This window comes from Bufo bufo, chromosome 1 (assembly GCF_905171765.1).
Source record: "Bufo bufo chromosome 1, aBufBuf1.1, whole genome shotgun sequence".
NCBI lineage: Eukaryota > Metazoa > Chordata > Amphibia > Anura > Bufonidae > Bufo > Bufo bufo.
The window spans coordinates 101,125,894-101,147,592 of NC_053389.1; the positions used below are offsets into that span (position 1 = coordinate 101,125,894).

General features: G+C 43.3%; 1 protein-coding gene across 1 annotated transcript in view; it reads left to right on the forward strand.

Moving 5' to 3' along the window:
• Positions 1-15,804, forward strand: part of PANK4 (pantothenate kinase 4 (inactive)) — an 83,171-nt gene extending 67,367 nt beyond the window's left edge. The window contains exons 12-19 of the mRNA XM_040427376.1: positions 1,386-1,473; positions 9,004-9,155; positions 10,641-10,696; positions 11,941-11,990; positions 12,778-12,882; positions 13,256-13,356; positions 14,105-14,173; positions 15,401-15,804. Coding sequence (XP_040283310.1) covers positions 1,386-1,473; positions 9,004-9,155; positions 10,641-10,696; positions 11,941-11,990; positions 12,778-12,882; positions 13,256-13,356; positions 14,105-14,173; positions 15,401-15,614 — 835 coding nt within the window. The 3' untranslated portion in view covers positions 15,615-15,804. The remainder of the gene's footprint in view (positions 1-1,385; positions 1,474-9,003; positions 9,156-10,640; positions 10,697-11,940; positions 11,991-12,777; positions 12,883-13,255; positions 13,357-14,104; positions 14,174-15,400) is intronic.
• The last annotated feature ends 5,895 nt before the right edge of the window (positions 15,805-21,699 follow it).

Consider the following 21,699-nt stretch of genomic DNA (forward strand, 5'->3'; position numbering starts at 1 on the left):
ACTAAAACGCAGCTTGCAGCGTTTTGGTGACCGTCCGACGATGCGGAGCCAAACGGATTCATCAATTGAAAACGGATCCGTCCCCCATTGACTTTCAATGTAAGTCAAGACGGATCCGTTTTGACTTAGACTTTTTTTTGAATGAATAATGCAAACGGATCCGTTATGAACGGATACAAGCGTTTGCATTATCGGTGCGGATCCGTCTGTGCAGATACACCGAACGCAGGTGTGAAAGTAGCCTTAAAGGGAGATTATCGTCAGTTGTGACAGTGCTGTATAAGTGATGGGGAGAGCAGTGTAAACATACCATGGGTGATGGCCATGCAGGCTGCATGACTGAGGAAACCAGGTTTGAATCCCGATGGTAACAAGTGTCCTTCTCTCCATGTGCAGTGTCCTCGGATTTCTGCACTGTTTGCTCCCCCGCTCTGTGGTCACTCTAACTAGGGAACCACAAGACCTGTAACATGGAGGAGAGGGCACTAGTTGGGGAGCGTTCGGTGCAGAAAGCCCCGGATGCTGCACACGAAGAGAATGCCTCCTGAGCATTTACAATCCTGGCATCAGGAGGATTACAAGTTTGGCTTCTCAGTGAGATAATCTGCATGACTATCGCCCGAGGTGTGTTACTGCTAGTGTCCTGGGCATATATAGGGCTGTCAGAAGTTGTGAGGGACCCCAAACCAAATGATATGCTGCATGGAGGAATGCACCAAGCATCCCACCTTAATTTACCCATTATCATTAAAAGTTAGTGGACGCAATACCATAAGTAAGCTGTCGTTTTATGATGCATTTTAATATATCCCCCTTTTGATGCAAAGTGTGGGAAACGTATTACATGTTTGCAGTCCGAACCTGTGACCTGAAGAGCGTGAGAACAGCAGCACTCACTGTGACTGAGTGAAATGTTTCCTTTAAAATGAAATCCCACATAGGACATGTGTTGGGTCCTTTCCCACTGCGAAACCTTTCTGTATAGATGTGAATACTCCCCTGTCATACTCCACATATATGAGTATATATGAACTCTGGGCTCGTTCCTGTTAGTCTTTCCACTGTGGATGTCGGGTACCTTCATGTAATTCAGGTCAGCAGAGGGTGTAACTTGAAGATCCTGGACCCCAATATAAAATCCGTTACAGGACCCCCACCTGTTGTTGGACCTTCTTGGACACCCAGGAGTGACTGCTACCTCTGCTCCTCTATACCTCATTTTTACATATACGGAGATATCTCATACAATGTATTGCACTTGTAGATCTGGAGATGTTTTATGATATGGAGCAGTTGCAGGAATGATTTTCACAGCTATAATCCATATTACAGCCACCTGCATCTTTCACCGTTTCCTTAACGATTACTCTTGAACTCTCTTGCAGTGCGTATGGATCACTGACCGTCCGCAGCCTTCTGGACACACGGGAGCACTGCCTAAACGAGTTCAATTTTCCAGACCCCTACTCAAAAGTGAGCATATATTTATGTGTTTATATCATTGTGGCAATGGCGCACATAGAAGAGAGGAGGCCTCATAGAAAAGGTCATACTTGTTTACCTGGAGCAGAAGTTCTTTGTTTGCTTCCCCCTTCTCGTCCATCTCCTTGGGCCGATTCCCTACTCCCTTGTTTGTTAAAAGGGTGTCCTGCACAGGTCCTCACTGCCCTGTGCAAAAGGGGATGCCACCAACTAGGACAGGGCCCCCTCTCTCCATGCTTCCCATAGTAGCTGCATGGTTGGCATCTGTGGTATGTACCGTATGCCCTTGCTTTTTTTTTTTTTTTTTTACCTAGGTGATGTAGTTAATGACTGCAGGTAAGTCACTTGTTTGTCGGATCCTTACATGTCATGTCCTGTCCTTGACTACAAAACCAAATGAAGAGCGCCTTATAATACGTAAAAGTCCCTTTACATGGGAAAATTTAGCAGGCTTCCTTCCCGGCAAACGTCTGTTTGTGGAGGAGACCTCTACATTTACATGCAGCGATCCCCTCCACAGTATGAGGAGAAGTGATCGCTAATACCACCTCTCGTCCCTATACTGAATCATTGTTTGCCGGCAGCAGAGCATGGTTAGATGGCATGATCTGCTGCCGGAAATTATGATTTTAGTGACCACACAAACGATCATATTATCCCATGAAAAAGCTTTTTGCTTGTTCATTGGGTAATCGGCGGCATCTTAATCCTACAAATAATTGCTAACAAGTGTTCCTATGAATGCTTGTTAGCGATTATCGGGCTGATTCTCGACGTGTATAAAGTGGCCTTTAGTCTTTAGGTGTCTGTCATGTAACGTAATTCGACTGTAGTTTACCAGGGGAAAAGTACCAATTAAAGGGAATCTGTCACCTCCATTAAGGCTTATTATCTGCAGTAAAACATCAATTGTATTGCAGATAAATTGAAATTGCTAATTTTTATTTTCATACAGCCCCCTAATCCCCCACTTTGCGCTTGTAAAGCTGCACTGGATGACATAGTCCAGAGTGCTGAACCGAGCACACATAACGGAGAGCACCTCCAGTACATAGAGGAGGAACGGGGCAGTATGAAAATAAAAAATATACTGATCTGGAGTACTTATCTGCAGTACTACTCATGTAGTACTGTGCATAGCAGTCCTTATTCAAGGACAGTCTCCCTTTAACTTGTTTTTAAATCGTATAACAATCTTTTATGTCAGGTAGCCATAGATATAAAGCATTTCTTAGGGTGCTGCCATTTTTTGTCTGTTAAAAAACAAAAAATTAATGCATTTTTATGAGCATTTGGGTGTTAGTTTTTAGTTGCACAACCTTTTACTTTCTCTTTAGACTGTGTTTTTTTCCAATAGAGAAGTCTATGGGAAATTCCTGAAAATATGCCACACCCAGAGCATGGTGTTAAAATTCCTGTACAAAAATTCACTTGGAGGAGATTTATCAAAATTGGTGCAAAGGAAAATTTACTTAAAGGCTATGTACACCTTCAAAGGCAATTTTTTTTATGTTTGCATTTTACTCATTGTGAGCTAAAAATCATTTTTCCATTTGGTCTTTAATAAAAATATTGAGCTGTTCTGTCACAAAGGCTTAACTGTTTATCTAGCTGTGTGCATCATACTTTTTACTTTTACTTTGTGCCCGTCATCTAATAACCTTTATCTCTAATTTACTAAGAGGTAATAAACACTTATTTAAAGGGGTATTACCATCTGAGACAATGGGGGCATATCTCTAGGATATACCCCCATTGTCTGATAGGTGTGGGTCCCGCACCTACGCTGAGAACGGAGCAGGGAAGGTGATGGCTGGAGGACCCCGGGTTTTCCCAGTTCCAGCAACCACCAAGTGATCTCGCCATAGTAGTGAATGGAAGCGCACCACGCTTGCCTGGTCACCGATCCCATTCATTTCTATGGGGTTAACGGAAATATCCAAGCCAGCCCTCGACTATTTTCAGCAGCCCCATAGAAATGAATGGAGGGCGGCTGCGCATGCGCAGTGCACCCTCCATGACTTTCGGGGCTCTGTTCTCAGCGTAGGTGCGGGTCCCAGAGGTGGAACCCACACCTAATAGACAAACTGGAGCATATCCTAGCGAAGCGCCCCCATTGTCTGAGATGGGAAAATCCCTTTAAGCCACATTCTTATCAGTAAGATAAGAACTGACCTATAATAAGTGTTCATAAGGTCAGAGATAAGGAGCCCATTAGATTAGCTGGCTGACGGAAGAAAGGGATAAAATTCAGATCCCTCTATTAGAGCATCTCAGCCCTGTACAGAAAAAAGGGTTCCATGTTTGTAATAAAGGCCAATTAAAAATATATTTTTAGCTCCAAAGGAGTACAATCCAATAATATAGAAAAATTGCCCCCAAAGGTGTACATATCCTTTAATCACGACTAGCAACCAATCAGACTGATCCTTTTTTCCAGTTTTACCTTTGCACCAGTTTTGGTAAATCTCCATCAGCTTGCTGTGCAACTCTGAAATCATCCCAAACAAGGTATTCCATGTGGGGGTCTTGTCACCCAGCTTTTCTAGTGACCCACTGTTCCTATATGAGCAGTAAGTAGACGGATATGCCTTTCAGTACTATATCTGGGCTCGGGAAGATATCCTTGCCTTCAGATCTCACAAACTAGCAACACAATCTGGGCAAACGGAGAGATGGGGGCATGTATCATCTGAAAAGCAATTGTTTCATGATTTTTGTGTTTCTTTAAAGTAAAGGTTTATGCTTTATTATTTTCATCTATAGCAATTCCATTATATATCTATTACAGATTGCATAGGCTATGATAACTCCCCTCACAGACTCTGTCCTGCAGGATTACAGAGCCCATAATGGAAACCCATCTGACGCCATTATAGTCGGTGGGCTCCTCTGGTCGTCATTGGTGTCTGGCTTGTGCAGCATATGCTGCCGCCTCTTTTTTTTTTTTTTTTCCCCTTTTTCTGTTCTTTCCCCACAATCTTACAGATGTGAACATAGTCATACTTCTCAAGTGGGAATGATTCAAGTAATTTGGGACAGCAACCAAATTCCCTGTTTCTCCTCTCTGTGGTACTCCTCTTGGCAAATAGCGGCACAGTCCACAGCTTCTGCATTATCCCCAAGAATGTAGAAAGTGCACAAAATCCTTCTCTACAGTAGTCTACCCTGTCTTATTCTGCAGTCATAACTGTGAGAAATGTATAAATAATTATCCTATATATATTCCTGGGAATTAACACTTCCAGACCCCCCCCCCCTCCTCCTCTGCTGTTCACATACTGATGAGAACCTCCTCCAGTAGGAGACCAGTCATCCCTCTGCCATTCCAAAATGGAGGAGATCAGAGAGATGTTGATGCCTGTGTTTGCTGCAAGGTTTCCTTAAGACATTAATTCATATAGTTGGGATTCCTTTAAAGGGGTTGTCCGGGACATACCCATAATTTCACATTTCATGCTCCGATGCTCTTCCTTGCCCTGCGTTGGATCGCACAGGGCACGGGCTCTTTATTTACAATAACACACTGCCGGGTGGAAGCTTCCGCCCAGCAGTATGTTCGGTGATGTCACCGGCTCTGATGGGCGGGCTTTAGCGCTGCCCTAGCCGTTTCACAGGCTAGGGCAGCGCTACAGCCCGCTTATCAGTGACATCACCGAACACACTGCTGGGCGGAAGCCTCTGCCTGCCAGCCCTACGGAGAGCTCGGTTCGTCACTGGAACTCCAGAAAATGCCTTTGCCCTGCACGATTTAACGCAGGGCAAAGGGGAGCATCTGAGCATGAACTTCTCCGATGCTGAAGTCAGGGGGGCTGCCTGGGTTAAAATGGGGATATGTTGTGGGTACAGCTCTGAACCCGGACAACCCCTTTAATGGACAGAAGAGAGGAGAACCGCCATCACTTGCTTCCCCTCAAGTTCTTTAAACAGGGAGACAAGATACAGGGGATTTGATTTCTAGGTTATGTCTATTCTGATTAGCGATTCTCCTAATGAGTATGTAAGATTAAAGGAAATGTGTCACCAAAATGTTTTCTGCCAGTTAAAACCAGATAGCAACACATATTCTTTTTTTCTCACCTGTTTTTATTATCTGGGGGTGTTCCTGCACAGTCTAACACTACCCAATCAGTGCTGCCAGTTTCAGACTATGCAGGGACTCACCCCGAGCTGATAACACCGAGTTGGTCTTTTACTGTAGACTGCTGGCAACTCGTTCTTAACCTTCTAATAGGAATAATAGAGGAATGGCACAGCACAAAGCTATATGAAAATATACTCCAGAATTGCTATTGAATGGGAAAGTAGTTACCAAGACATGTCAGGAGAGGTGACAGGTCCTTATTAAAGGAAATCTATCAGCATGATTAGGGGCTGTTATCTCTAATAGTACATGGGTAGCACTGCAGATAAGCAGTCCAGTTTTTATTTTCCTAATGCCCCTGGTCCACCTCTGTCAGCACTCAAATCTGCGCTGAAAAACACAGTCTGGACTGCTGTGCTAACACACTAGGAGAGGACTCATGAGCACATGCACAGCAGTCCTGACAATGTATTATCAGCAGGGGAACGGAGGTAGTAGGAAAAAATAAAAATAGGGATTTGGACTTCTTACCCGTCGTACTAAATAGTCCAAGCTGGTGGTGATGGATTGCCGGTAAGACTATTCTATTTATTACAAGAATTCACGCCCCCACCTGAATAATTTCCCAATCTGTCGCCCTGCATCCCTCATTTGTAGGGTGATATCCTTTAGTTGGTGCGCTATTTAATAATCTATCAGCTTGCCGGCACTGCGCGTGTACGACTTAACACCTCTGCCAAGGTGCAGATTAATATTTACAGCGATGTAGCAAGCTGGAAGACATACGAGGCTACTTAGTATTCACAGGCTTGTGCAGCAGCCTATGCAGAGCGGAGCTGCTCGTCTAAATGTCACTTCTGAAGTGCTGCATGATCTTCAGGCTTATGAATATGTAATGAGGTAATTAGCATTAATTTGCTTGCTCGTCTCCAGTCTCATCAGCTTTGGAGACAAGCTATAACACCTTCAGCTGAGGAGCAACGATGCGGCATTATTTTTCGAAAAGCAGATGTTTGCCATTCCCTAAGTTTATAACCATGTTAATGCCATAGATAGGTTTGCAGTGACGTACCTCTGGGGGGCATCAATAAGAAAGAAAAATTCTTTGATGATCCTTGGGTTTTTATCAGACCACATATGGGGTCCCGTTCTGACTGGCTCCTGTGTATATCAAAGGCGTTCTCCAAGATTAGGAAAAGGGTCTTATTTTTTCTAGAAGCTTCACCATTTTTGTCCATAGGCTGTGTCTTGTATTGCAGCTTAGCCTTGCACACTTGGAAAGAATTGAACTGCAGTACCAGACACAGCCTGTGGACAAGAGTAGCACTGTTTTTGGGAAACAAATGGACATTTTCTTCTAGGTTGAGACAACCCTTTGTAGGCTTATAGCACACCGATAAATGGTTGGGGATGGTATTGTAATATATAGGCTATGGCCACATGTAGCAGGTTAATCCGAAGCTGCAAAATCCGTACCATATCATGCGGATTTCGGTGCAGAAATGCTGTGGGATTACCACAGACTTCACCCTTTGCAAAGCAGATCCTAAGCACATAGTTGTAACATAAATTGATATGCTGCGGATTTAAAATCTGCTCCGCGTGTCAATTTGTGTGCAGATTCCGCTGCGGAGTGTGTGGCGGCCATTGGGGGAAATCTCATCCGCTTCGCTGCTACTGCAAAAGCTGTGGATTTTCAGCATGCAATTCCGCGGTGGAAAATCTGCAGCATTTACGCAGCGTGGGGATGTACCCTTTGCCAGACACCAAACATAGATCACATTCAATTTCTTCAAATGACTTATGGATAACTTTAAACATAGTGCAGGGCATCAGTATGACTTGTCCTCTGAATTAGGTTTACGGAGTCAGTGCTGAGCCCGTGGGCACTTTGTGCACCAGTTCCAGCACATATGCTCCAACTGTCCTCTGCGACTTTGTTTACAAGGTGCCAGCAATGACATGCCGCTACAGTGGCCTCACCCATCACATGCTGTCCCTACTGGAGTGGTGATGGAATGTGACTGCTGAGGCCATTGATTGGCTGCAGCAGTCAAGTGCTGACAGCTTGTAAACAATGTCTGGTAGTGTCTTCGCTAGATCGGTGGGAAGTGAAGAGGTAAGAATTTTTTATTTTTTTTTGGGCTAAAATGTAGACTAGACGTGTTGTATGAGATCACCGCTCCCTTCCTTAGTTCTTGTATGGGCAGCGATGTATAGTTCATGATCACTGTCAAAGCACAACTAGATGTAACATGTATACATACAGTACCGGTTAAACATTTGGACACACCTTTTCATTCCATGAGTTTTTCTTGATTTTTTTTATTTTAATTTTATTTTGTACATCGTAGATTGATATTGATGACATGAAAATGATGAAGGAACACCTATAGAAGTAGTGGACAAAAGACCGTTAAACAAACCAGAAGATGTTTTATATTTTAGATTCTTCAGTCGCCCTCTTTTGCTTTGATGACCGCTTTGTACACTCTTGGCATTCATGAGGTAGTCGCCTGGAATGGTTTTCAGTTAACAAGTATGCCTTGTCAAGAGTTACCGTAAGTTGTGGAAGTTCCTGCCTTCATAATGTGTTTGAGACCATTGATTGTGTTGTGCAGAGGCATTCTACTACTGTTCTAACCCACATTATGGCAAGAACCGCTCAGCTAAGTAAAGAGAAGTGACATTCCAGACCTTTGAAGGTTCTTCAGATGCAGTCATGAAAACCTTCAAATGCTATGATTAGAGATGAGCGAATTTTAGATTTTGAAATTCGTTCACGCTTTATTTACTGGTAAAAGGTGAATTGTGTTATGGATTCCGTTACCACGGACCATAACGCAATTCTATGACGGAGAGGCATTTCGTTATTCATTCCGTCATAATAGAAGTCTATGGGCTGCAAAACGGATCCGTCCCGTTTCCGTTATGCAGGGGAGTTGCAGTCGACTACTTTTGAAGAGAATGCCAACAGTGTGCCAAGCTGTCATCAAAGCAACAAGGGGCGACTCTGGAGAATCTAAAATATATTCTGGTTTGTTTAGCACCTACTTAATTACATATGTGTTCCTTCATCATTTCCATGTCTTCAATATGAATCTACAATGTAAAAAATAAAAAAAAAAACACAAGAAAAACCATGTAATGGAAAGAGGAGTCAAACCACAGAGTGTGTATTCCACAGAGGCCTGCCGCTGACGTCATGATATGCTGTGGATGGATATTCTGTAATCACTGTGTTGTCTGCCATCTTGCTATGTGTCTCCTTGACTGTTTTCATGTCGGCATGCTGGTAACAGTGACTTGTTGGTCCAATAGAGGCCATGAACGTAAGAGGAAAATGACCGGAGGGGTCTTGGCGCAAACAATCCAAGCCTGGGTAAGAAATCTTTCCTTCCTTCTGTAAAATGCAGTCTCTCATGTTTTTCTTCCAGGTAAAGCAGAAGGAAAATGATATAGCGTTAAAATATTATCAGAAAATTATCAGATCTTTGGATACATTGGGCTGGGAGGAGAAACAGTTTGCACTGGTGAAAGGACTGTTAGCAGGCAATGTCTTTGACTGGGGAGCAAAAGCAGTCTCCGAGTAGGTGTTCCATGTTTTACAACCACCATGTCTTCTATAGATAAGCTGCAATAAGTCTTACAATGAATTGTTCATTCTCTCAGTGGAGTATTCCCATGTTAAACCATGTCTGATAGGTGCGAGTCCACCTCTGGGATATACTTACAGCATATCTGTGGATATGCTGTAAGTATTTAAGATTGGATTACCCTTTTAAATGGATCTTGTGTTTTATCACTTGACCTCCTTTTCAGAGTTTCCCAACCTCAACAGTCCAAAAGGCAAAATTACTATTCTGTCTCCATGGTTACAGACTACATTTAAACCCTGTGTAGTCTGATCCTGCAGTCATTTGTTATTTTGCTTCCTCTTCTGCCCTATGGGGCAGAAAGAAGAGCGTGAAACTTGACTACGGGGTATGTTTGTAGTCTGTAACCATGGAGACACGTAAGACTTCAGGTGCAAAATGTCTTTTTTAACCACAACCATTTGCAGGGTTTTATTTCTATTTTGAAGCAATAAAATGATTAGTAGTACACATACTTTTTAAAATTGCTATTTCAATTAAAATATCAGAAAACATAATGAAAGCAAATGTTCATATTTGAAAATAATTTCTCAGCTTATGTAAAGATCTATAATGTGGCTGCTAGGACTGGCCACTATAACTACCAGTATAAATGGCATCCTATGAGGATGTGCATTAATGCATCAGTGTTAGTAACACACCACAGTAATGTGGTGCTTCTTTCACAAACATGGCCACTTATTCACATACATACATAAAACTCTGTAAAGTGGGCCCCTTGTATATTCCACCTCTAGTATATTCTATCGTCAGAGTGTACTGCACCTGTATAGGTGATCGACATATTGATGGCTACTCCATAGGACAGACCATCAATATCAAATCTCTTGGGGTCCAGTTCTTGGCACCCCTGCTGATCAGCTGTTTGAAACTCTTGCAGCAATCCTGCAAGCGATGCCACCTCTTCATTGTTACCCTCTGCCTGTCTACCTGCACAGAATCGTAATATGGATGGAATGAAGCTACAATATGCTGCATTACCAATGCTAAGTAGAGAGTTTGCAGGTGGCCGGACCAAGGAACTGAAGAGGCTGAAGCACTTGCACGAGCGTCTTGGCCTCTTCAAACAGCTGCTGAGAGTCAGACCCTCACCAATCTGCTATTGATGGTCTAAAGATCCCAGAATGCTGAGTCCAGAATAACCTTTAACGATAACCTCTACAGTATATAATGTCCCCCATCACCTTACAGTTAGGGAAGCAACAAGCAAGCAAAATGACAAGAGTACAAGTGAGCGTTTCCCATAGAGATCAACCAATGGCTTCTGCTCGGGATAAGACATTGTCGTTTTTCTGAGATATCTTGTAGCAATGTTGTTCTGTGCGTTTGCACTGAATTGGCTCATGTTATTCATGGTGTTGGATACTTCTACACTGCAGGGAAACGTAATCTTAGTGTCCTTCTTGTGTCTGATCCAGAGTCTTAGAATCTGACCCTGAGTTTGGATTTGAGGAAGCGCAGGAAAAGTTACAAGGTGAGTTTGGAGAGTTCGTATAAGGATGTTGTATGGGTAATCTAATGTTCTACCGATATATGATGTTAGCACCAGGAGTCGTATACCTCTCACGTATGTCTCTATATAGCCATACAGTAGCATTTGTCAGCCATTAGCTTCAAAACATATTTTTGTGGAGGGCCCACTGTATAGGAAAGCACAAAAGGTATGTTAATGCATACCGGCCTCTTTAAGCCTCCATTGAGGGAATGGGAGCCTAGGGATATGATTGGTGTATGCACTGAGATCTTTCCTGATGCATCAGTGTCTTATCGGTGGGGGTCCGACACCCAGGACCCCCACCAATTAGCTGTTTGAGAAGACGCCGGCGTTTGGTATTGCACTCAGCCCCCTTCACTTCAATGGGGCTGAACTGTGCCTAGACCACGTGACCGTTGAACTTATCGTGTCGGACCCCCACCGATCAGATACTGATGACCTATCCTAAGGATAGGTAATCAGTAGTAAAATCTGAGAAAACCCCTTTAAAATGAGATGTGAACATAGTCCTATAGGTATAGCAGAAAGCAAATGAAGGGGTAGTTATGATTTTATTGACCCTTCATCATGATAGTTCAGTGGTGAACAACTGGCAGCCCTTGAGTGCCCTTCCTCTGGCTCCTGGATCCCTTCTTCTGTGTGTATTATAATCAAGACAGCAGAGTGTGCTCTTATACAGCCATATACTGGATCACATCATCATCTTCTGATCTCAGGGCCAATTTAGCAGGGTTTTGTTTTGGTGTGTACATTATTGGCACACGTGAAGGAGTTTTCCTACTATTCAAATTTAGGACATACCCTACTTTAATTAGTGAGACTCTATTTCTTAGACACCTCTCTGATGACCTCCCTGGCCTGCTTGATAGCAGTAACTGCCCATGCACTGCCACCCATCATAGTGGATGGGAGATTTGCAGACAGATCAGCGCTCTTTCCTTTGTCCGTGCACCTCATATAGATTTTTAGGGATCCTGGACTAGTATATCTATCTAGATATAGATCTATACATCTGGCTTTGACCGAGGAGATGTTGGTAAACTTCCTAGAATTGACTTAGTCTTCCCTTGTATGGTTGTCTGCGGGGTCCTTGTGATAGCAGTTTGCTTTTTGTCACAATAAATGATTGGATTAAGTGAGAGGAAACTGGCGAGGCCTTAAGGGTCCATGACACCTGTAGCTGTGCACCCTTTACGTTTTCATTTTTCTCCCTTTCCCAACAGTTAGACCTTGGCTTGTTGACACTTATTCTGCTTGGATCGAAAGGTTAAAGGTAGAGTACGTTCTCCTGTCCATTGCATGACTTTGTTTCCCACACACTCCCAGAATAAGAAATATTAGTCTTTGCACACTAATAATACGTAGATTTCTACCTCTATAGCTTGAAATGCAGCGACTTTATAGTTATTTGGTAACCATTCCAGATCAAATTGGTGCACCCTAAAGAATGGGAGTTGATGTATGATTTTACTTATCCATTAAAAGCCCTGTGGGTTGGGTTACATATGGAAGGGGCTGCTTGGATGCAGATTTAGGCTGTGAGTCATGACATTGACAATGTAATGCGACTTTGAATATATTAAAGGGAACCTGTCACTATGAAAATGCTAAATCATCTGCAGGCAGCATGTTATAGAGCAGGAGGAGCTGAGCAGACTGATATGTAGTTTTATGGGAAAAGATTCAGTAAAACATGTATTTGATTCATTTAAAGCCCTGCTCATTCTGAGCTCTGCAGTCCAGGAGGCGGTCCTATCAGTGATTGACAGCCTTCTCTCTATGACTGTGTATACAGAGATACCTGTCAATCACTGATAGGACCGCCTCCTGGACTTCAGAATCCAAAATGAGCAAGGATTTAAATGAGTAAATGCAAAGTTTTACTAAATCTTTTCCTATAAAGCTATATATCAATCTGCTCAGCTCCTCTTGCTCTATAACATGCTGCCTGCACACCATGTTCTGCATGGCAGGTTCCCTTTAAATGCATTGCGGGAAATCTCCTATTTTGCTTACCCTCTTACAAATGCAACTTTTGTGATGACCTTTCTGTTTTCCAGGGTCCTCCACATAAATGCGCCTTAATATTCGTGGACAACAGTGGAATTGATATCATCCTGGGAATTTTCCCATTTGTTCGAGAACTGCTGTCCAGAGGTACAGAGGTACAGTACTCCTATCATCTCTTCGTCAGTACAGATCACTTTGTCTAACTTCTACATAGAAGAACCAGCAACCTAGAACTGCAGCGTATCGTTCTGAAGTGCCTGTTAAGTGTCTGAATGTATGGAATGGTTGTATTTCAGCAATGTCCACCTTTTAATAGCACCACTTAAAAGGCTGTTCTGGTCCACAGCTCTATTCACCCATCCAATACTGTTCTTGGCTATTTTCGGCAGTGCCATAGACTTTCAATGGAGGAGCAGGACGCATACTACACTGCCACTCTATTAAAAGTCCTCCTAGCAGTGGTCAGGTGGGTGGGGGACTGGGTGCCCCTTTAGATGCTCTTGTTAATACCTCTCTGTTGCTTTGCAGGTCATCCTGGCATGTAATTCAGGACCAGCTCTAAATGATGTCACCTACAATGAATCCCTGATTGTCACAGAGCGGATTGCAGACATGGATACGATTATACAGTAAGTCTATGAGATCTGTCTGTCTTCAAAAGGGAATGTGCTTATTGAAGAACTTCTGCCTGTAGCATGTATCTTTACCAATGGTGTCCAACTGGCTGACTTCGTGCCTGGGCCCAAATGTCCTTGCAGAAGCCATCTGACATGTTTTACCTCTACCACCCAGTATATTCCTGAGCACAATGCTGGCTGCCAGTTATGTAGCTGCCTTTACTTGTTCTAAGTATTTAGTCTGAACAGAACTCCATTTTTTGGCACTTACCCAGTTTTCCCTAGATGTGAACTATTCTCTCAGTAGGTCATTTTGACTTACAATATTTGTTGATGCTGATAAGGCCCCATTCACACGACTGTATTATGGTCGGGTTTTTTTTTGGATTGGATTGGATCCATTAATTTCAGCGGGGCCGCAAAAGATGCAGACAGTGCACCGTGTGCTGCCCGTATCCGTTCTGCATCCCTGCAAAAGAAAAGGCATTTGAAACCTAGTGCGGGGCCTGCAGAAGGGAAAATGTGGGATGCACACGGCCAGTATCCGTGATTTGCAGACCACAAAAACGGATACGGCCATTTGCATGAGGCCTAACCTGTATAGTGATTGGTGAAGGTCCATTTCTTGGGATATTCACCAGTGGTCTGATTTTAGGTCTTGAATCCCAGTCCTCTTTGAGAATCCTTTGCCAAATTTTGTAAATGAGACAGCAATTTAAAAATGTTTTTTTTTTTTAATATAATAATTTTTTTCCCTTAGGTCTGCTTTGCAGGATGAGAGGTTAATACTGGTACAAACTGGCTCAAGTTCTCCTTGCTTAGATCTGAGGTGAGCCTGGATTAATTTTTCATGTCTTTTGCTCATTGGGCTCATTTACCAGACAAAAATGGTAGAACAATTGTGTAATGTGTTCTCTAAAATGATGTAGGTAAGGCTGGCCGTACACATGAGATACCATCCCATACATGTTAGGTAGTCAGCCAGTCCTGCGAAAATCTGCGGGATGGCTGACATTCAGTACATCTAAAAATCTGTATGGGCATCTGTCAGCAGTTTTGTCCCTATGACACTGGCTGACCTGTTACATGTGCACTTGGCAGCTGAAGACATCTGTGTTGGTCCCATGTTCATATGTGTCCACATTGCTGAGAAAAATTACATTTTAATATATGCAAATGAACCTCTAGGAGCAACAGAGGCGTTGCCGTTACACCTAGAGGCTCTGCTCTCTGCAACTGCCGCCCCATCTCCACCTTAACTGACAGGGCCAGGCGTTCTGATGTTTTCACTGCCTGGCCCTGTCAATTAAAGTGCAGAGGGAATGGCAGCTCCAGAGAGAGCAGAGCCTCTAGGTGTAATGGAAACACCCCCATTGCTCCTAGAATCTCATTTGCATATATAAAAAAACAGGTCAGCCAGTGTCATAGGGACAAATCTGCCCCTTACATCTAATGTACTGCTAGTTGGGCAAAATCTGACGTGTTATGTGTGCCATCACGATAAAATGGGCACAATATCTGCCAAATTAAACTACTAGCTCTTTTTAAGGCACTTTTGATAAATGTGCCTCAATTTGTCTTTCCTTTGGCTTATATAAGTTAGATCAGTGCAATCATTTAAAGGGAACCTGTCACCGGGATTTTGTGTATAGAGCTGAGGACATGGGTCGCTAGATGGCCGCTAGCACATTCGCAATATCCAGTCCCCATAGCTCTGTGTGCTTTTATTGTGTTAAAAAAAAAAAAGATTTGATACATATGCAAATTACCCTGAGATGAGTCCTCTCCCTGACTCTTCTCACGTACAGGACTCATCTCAGGTTAATTTGCATATGTATCAAATCGGTTTTTTTTACACAATAAAAGCACACAGAGCTATGGGGACTGGGTATTGCGGATGTACTAGTGGCCATCTAGAAACCCATGTCCTCAGCTCTATACACAAAATCTCGGTGACAGATTCCCTTTTAATTATTAATTATAATAATTCATAATTTTATATGACCTTCTGGTTCTTCCATTGGTTTTATAACCTTTTACACATGTATGTCTACAGTCGCTTAGACAAAAGCCTTGCCATGCTGGTCAAAGAGAGGCGCACCGACCTGGTCATCATTGAAGGGATGGGCCGAGCCATCCACACAAACTATTATGCAGTCCTGCAATGCGAAAGCCTGAAACTGGCTGTCATCAAGAACTCGTGGCTGGCCGAGAGACTGGGGGGCAAAATCTTTAGTGTCGTTTTCAAATATGAAACTCCACCCAAATGAGACAACTTACTGATTCTTCTCAACCCGTTCCTCAGCGCTAGTTTTATTTGATTGTAAAGAATGTATTTTTATTACAAGGATGGGGAAGGGGGGGGTATAAATTGCTGTATTTATATTGTGCTTTTGTGCTGAGATAAAAGGGACGATATGTGCCCATATAAATATATAAATAAATTTTAATTATATATGATGCTGCTGTTTGTTGTATGGCAATTTTACATAACGTCCTAAAAATACCTTTACATCAATATCCTAGGATGTTGGGAGGTGACCTGTGATATTTTTTTTTCTCTAAGACCAAGATAAGAGGTCATTTCACAGAAAATACATATGCTCTATTACTAAATTCATATATCTGTGGGAAAATCTTCTGAAAGCCTTCATGTCCGTAGACTTAAGTGGCCCAACCATGCCAAAAGGGTGTCCCGTGTATAATGCATCCGTCATCCCCAACTGTATTGAAAGGGGTAGCATTAAAGGGGTTATCCCATAACATTTGGACAGGTGATAGATGTATGATCGATGGGGGTGCGGGCATTGGGATCCCTGTAATTTACTAGATCCTCCTATTCCAGAGGCATTTTAATGGAGTGGTGGTCACGCATGCACCCATTTTCTGCATTCAGTGCCTATGGGAGTGATGGCGATAGCATAGTATAGCAGTTACTAAGTGCCACTGAAGGTAAATCCCAAGCATGGGGTGTTTTTAGCCTAAGCCCTATAAAATATGCTAGCATCGAAGACGTCTCCTAGTTGTTAAATGCACTGTCTTCTGCTTCTGTTCTAGAAAGGTTTTGCATTAGGTGTTTCTGAGAATCAAGAAGCTGCCTGTGAAGAGAAGAAAATTAAAATTGTGTAGGCATGGTGTAAGGAATCAGTAATTTGAATAGCAGGTCTCAGATGATCTTTGGAGCCAGTTATATAATGTGAGGTAAAGTTTCCACTTTATGCAGTTTCACATAAACTAATAACGGTGCTCACGATATGGTCATTTTGTATGCAGTTTCTTAACCGCTTGTTGACAGTATACGTCCAGACAATCGGCAATTATATCTGCAAGGATGTTTCTGAATGTACGTGGAGAGTTTGCAGGTGTAGGGTAATCATGCTGGAGCGGGGAGCTCACTGTCAGTGACCGCAGGGCTCCCCGTAGAGAAGCTAGGGATATTTTTTCACTGTCCCTGCCGTCCCCATCGCTTTATAACACAACGCTAAGTGAGTGCCGTGTGTACAGATCAGGAAGCGGAAATGCCACTTTTTACATTTTGATCACTAGGTGTCTGCACTAGCTGCTTGGTTTTAGCAGACTCAGATCAGCTCTGCAGTGAGGCTGTACAACTTTTGTGGGGGCTGTATTACCCCTGTAACTGAGGCTAATATGTCAGTCCCAAGTACATGAGAAATCGGCAATAAAAAAATGTAATGTTTAATGCCCCCTTACAGGTCTTGTGGGGCGGTTAGAAAGTGTACAATAAAAAAAAACCAAAAAAAAAACCACTCCTCCTCATGCCACTATGCAGCTTGTAGCCCTGCCCCTGGTTACTTATACAATCCTATCAAAATGATTGTTTTGGAAAAGGGACATAATTGAATAAATTTTTTTAGCTGGAAATGCTATTAACAAATTAAAAATAAAAATAAAATTGAAACAGGCTTTTTTCTTTTTCCCCGTTTTCCTGGGTGTAAATAATAAAGAAAAAAAAAGGGAAAATAAAAAAAGACATAAAAATAAAAAGCAGAATCAAAAAAAGTTAGGGCTTTCAAAGACGCATGTTCTAATAACAGAAAATACGCCTGGTCAGGAAGTGTGTAATTGGCCTGGTGTTGAACTGATTAACCAATACTAAAATCTGGTAAAAAAATTGTTTCATGTGTTTAGGATCCACTCCAGGTGGACTGTTTGTCATGTAGTTCTTGAAGAGGTTCTCTACCCAAGTTAAAGGGGTTTGGCCAACTTTGGGGTGGTTTTTGGAACACGGCTTTTACACCGCTGCAGCCAATTGCTGGCCGCAGCAGTGACCTGCTTCCCTTGCATTATGTCAGTTGGTCACATGACAATGGAAGCCATTCACTATTGTGGCTGGCGATAGGCTGCAGTGGTGTCAAAATGGATTTTGACAAAGGGGAACCCGATCAAGATAGCCAAGGCCGGGGAGAGAAGGAGCTGGGACCCAGCGTCGGGGAGCAGGTAAGTATGCTTCTTTTTGCCAAATCCTCTAAGTTTGCCTGAAACAGCAGCAAAAGATGGAGACAGACATAGTAAATACCCTGCCAGGCCTCCTTGTTCCATTCAGTTTTTGGATTAATTTTGCTTTGAGTTGAACACCTAGAACTGACTAATTTGAGATAGAATGGTTGCTACATATAGTAGTGTACAAAAGTTTTAGGCAGGAGTGGAAAAAATGGTGCATAGTAAAAATGCTTTAAAAAATAGAAGTAAGTTTTATTTTTATCAATTAACAAAAGGCAAAGTTAATGAACAGAAGAGAAATCTAAATCAGATCAATATTTGGTGTGACTATCCTTTGCCTTCGAAACAGCATCAATTCTTCTAGGTACACAGGTTTTTAAGGAACTCGACACAAAGGTTGTTTCAAACATCTTGGAGAACAGATTCCACCAATATACAGTCTACTGGACCAGCTCACATTCAGTACCTGACCATTAGTACATATAGAGACTCATGCATAAATAATATATTTAATCTACACGTGCACATGGTGCCATGTTTTCCATAGCTGGTATGTAATCCACTTCAGAAGTGGCATGTTACTTTTTTGAAGCAGATTTTAGCTAAAATATGTAGTGTTTGTGTACATTTCAGCAATTCTGCTGCCAAACTTGCACGGCTCAGTCTACTAATATGCCACTGTTTTTCATGCAGCAGATTTTAGCCATGTGAACATTGTCTAACAGGTCAGAAAATAAAACATTTTGTGTAGTGCTTCCTTAAAGAGGACCTGTCGCCTCTCCTGACATATCTGTTTTAGTAAATAATTGGATTCCACGTGAAATGACAATTCTGGAGCATCTCTTCTCATGGCTCTGTTGTACCATTTCTCTATTATCTGTAATTGAATGCAAATAGCAGACTTGAACTCTGGACCTTGTATCTGCTCATTGTAATTGGGATAATAAGGGAATAACACACACCTGGCCATGGAACAGCTGAGAAGCCAATTGTCCCATTACTTTTGGTCCCTTAACAAGTGGGAGGCACATATGCAAACTGTAATTCCTACACCGTTCACCTGATTTGGATGTAAATACCCTCAAATTAAAGCTGACAGTCTGCAGGTAAAGCACATCTTGTTCGTTTCATTTCAAATCCATTGTGGTGAAGTATAGAGTCAAAAATGTTAGAATTGTGTTGGTGTCCCAATATTTATGGACCTGACTGTATATAAAGAAGGATGTATGTGTATATATATGTATGTGTGTGTGTGTGTATATATATATATATATATATATATATATATATATATATGTGTGTATGTGTATATATATATATATATATGTGTGTGTGTGTGTGTATATGTGTGTGTGTGTGTGTGTGTATATATATATATATATATATATATATATATATATATATATATATATATATATACATATGTTCCGCGATCACTCAAAAACGCAACTATCGATTTCAACAAAACTTGATATACACATCCCTTGCTACCTGGAAAGAAATCTTGTGGGGGTCACAGCTCTCTAGGACGTACCGTTCCTGAGATATTCCCAAAAAATGCAAATATGGCACATCACCTGACGTACATTAGCCAATAGAAGCCTGGTTACATGACCCTTATCGGCCAATAGAAGCTCGCAGGCCCTTAGTCTCCACATACACACAGTTTTACACCAGGTTTCCATAACAACCCAGCCATTTTTCTTCACTGCTGTAGGTCAGCTTTAAAGGGGATGGGTGCTGTGGATGACACTGTTAAGGGAGCGGAGTGCTGTGGAGGTCACAGTTCAGGGGCAGGTATGGTGGCCATACAGGCCACCCTCAAAAGACAGAGTTAAAAACCCTGCCCCCAGGTCCTGATAAGCCACGCCCCCTCCCACTCCGCAGCCGACAGGGATTGAAAAAATGAAGGTAAAAATACACTTCTGTCAGCTGCAGGGGATCGAGGGCACAGTGCTGCTGTCTGAGAGTGAGCTGTTCAAAAGAACATCCCTGTGTCTGTTCAGACCCTGCGCCGGACGGAGGACAGGGAGTCTGAAACCGGACTGTCCGGCCTAAAACCGGACCACTGGCCACCCTAGGGGCAGGCTGCTGTGGAGGTCATAGTTAAAGGGATTCTGTCACCTCCCCTAACCCAAAATCGGATTTTAAAGCAGTCATGCAGCACAGCTTACCTTGAATCGGCTGTGCTCTTCTATCTTGTAATCCGTCCAGTAGTTTATGAGAAAAACGACTTTTATGATTATGCAAATTAGCCCTGAAGGTGCCCAGAGGGGCGTTATGTTCCCCTTTTGTGTGCCCAGTAACGCCCCTCTTACAGTGCCCAAAACGCCTTCCTTCCGACTGCCTAACCGCCCACAGCCTCTCATCCCTCTCCTCCCCCTCCCTCACGGCCGAACGAACTCTCGCGCAGGCGCAGTACCCACTGAGGGCTGCGCCAGTGCGATCTGCAGGAGACTGAGGGCAGGAGCTTCATCCTCGTCACTGGGCATGCGCCGAGCCCAGTGACGTCCGATGCTCGCTCTTCCCTCAGTCAGCCTGGGAGGAAGCGCAGAGGATTGCCGATCGGCTGCTGCACCCTGCGTTTTCTCCAGCCTGCCTGCCTGCCAGAGTGAAGCCAGCCAGCGATTTCTTTCCCCACCCTCCCTCCTGGAAACAAATCATTATTTTTATGGGCAAAATAGGTATTATTATATCAACAAAAGCTTTATTGTATTTAAACATTTTCAGTGAGCAAAAAGTATTTTAGAAAAATAAGAAAACAATGTTATGTGACCAGCTAGGTCTGCACCATTAGGAATAAAATGTCTACCACATTCAATAAATCCCAGGCTGACTGAGGGAAGAGCGAGCATCAGACGTCGGGAGGGGGAGGAGAGGGATGAGAGGCTGTGGGCGGTTAGGCAGTCGGAAGGAAGGCGTTTTGGGCACTGTAAGAGGGGCGTTACTGGGCACACTAAGGGGAACAAAACGCCCCTCTAGGCACCTTCAGGGCTAATTTGCTTAATCATAAAAGTCGTTTTTCTCATAAACTACTGGACGGATTACAAGATAGAAGAGCACAGCTGATTCAAGGTAAGCTTTGCTGCATGACTGCTTTAAAATCCGATTTTGGGTTAGGGGAGGTGACAGAATCCCTTTAAGGGGATGGTCCGCTATGGAGGTCAGTGTTAAGGGGCAAATTGCTGTAGAGGCCACTGTTAAGAGGACGGAGTGCTGTGGAAATCACTGTTAAGGAGATGGGGTACTGTGGAGGTCACTAATGAAGGGGTGGCCGCTGTGGAGGTCACTGTTAAAGGGGTTATCCCATCATAATGATCACTGTTAAATCAGTTAATGATTTGACTGATCATTTTTGTAAATATACTTGATTAAAAAATTCCCACCGTTTAGGATAAAATTCATTCCCGCTTACCTTATTGTTGTGACTCGGTCTCCCCTGGTTACGGCCACCGCTCTTCTCCAGTCGCGCTTGCTCAGAAGACGACTCCTTTTCTCCCGGCAGGGCTGCTCGCTGTCCTGAACGCGCCCGCTGCCGCGCATGCGCGACGGTGACTTCTTCCCGGCCAGAATAGTACAGAGCTGCGAACGCGCACGCCGGCTCTGTACTATACTGGCCAGAAATAAGTCGCGCGGCAGCGTGCGCGTTCAGTCCAGCGCGCGGCCCGGCCAGGAGAAGACTTCAATCAAGATGAAGCCCGCCCCCAGCCAGAATCCAGGAAGTGAACGGCACGGTGGCAGCAGGTAAGTATGAAAAGGCGAAGTGGGATAACCCCTTTAAGGGGTGGGATGCTGTCGAGGTCACTGTTAAAGGGGCGAGCTGCTGTAGAGGTCACTGATAAGGGGGTGGGCACTGTGGAGGTCTCTGTTAAGGGGACAGGGAACTGTGGAGGT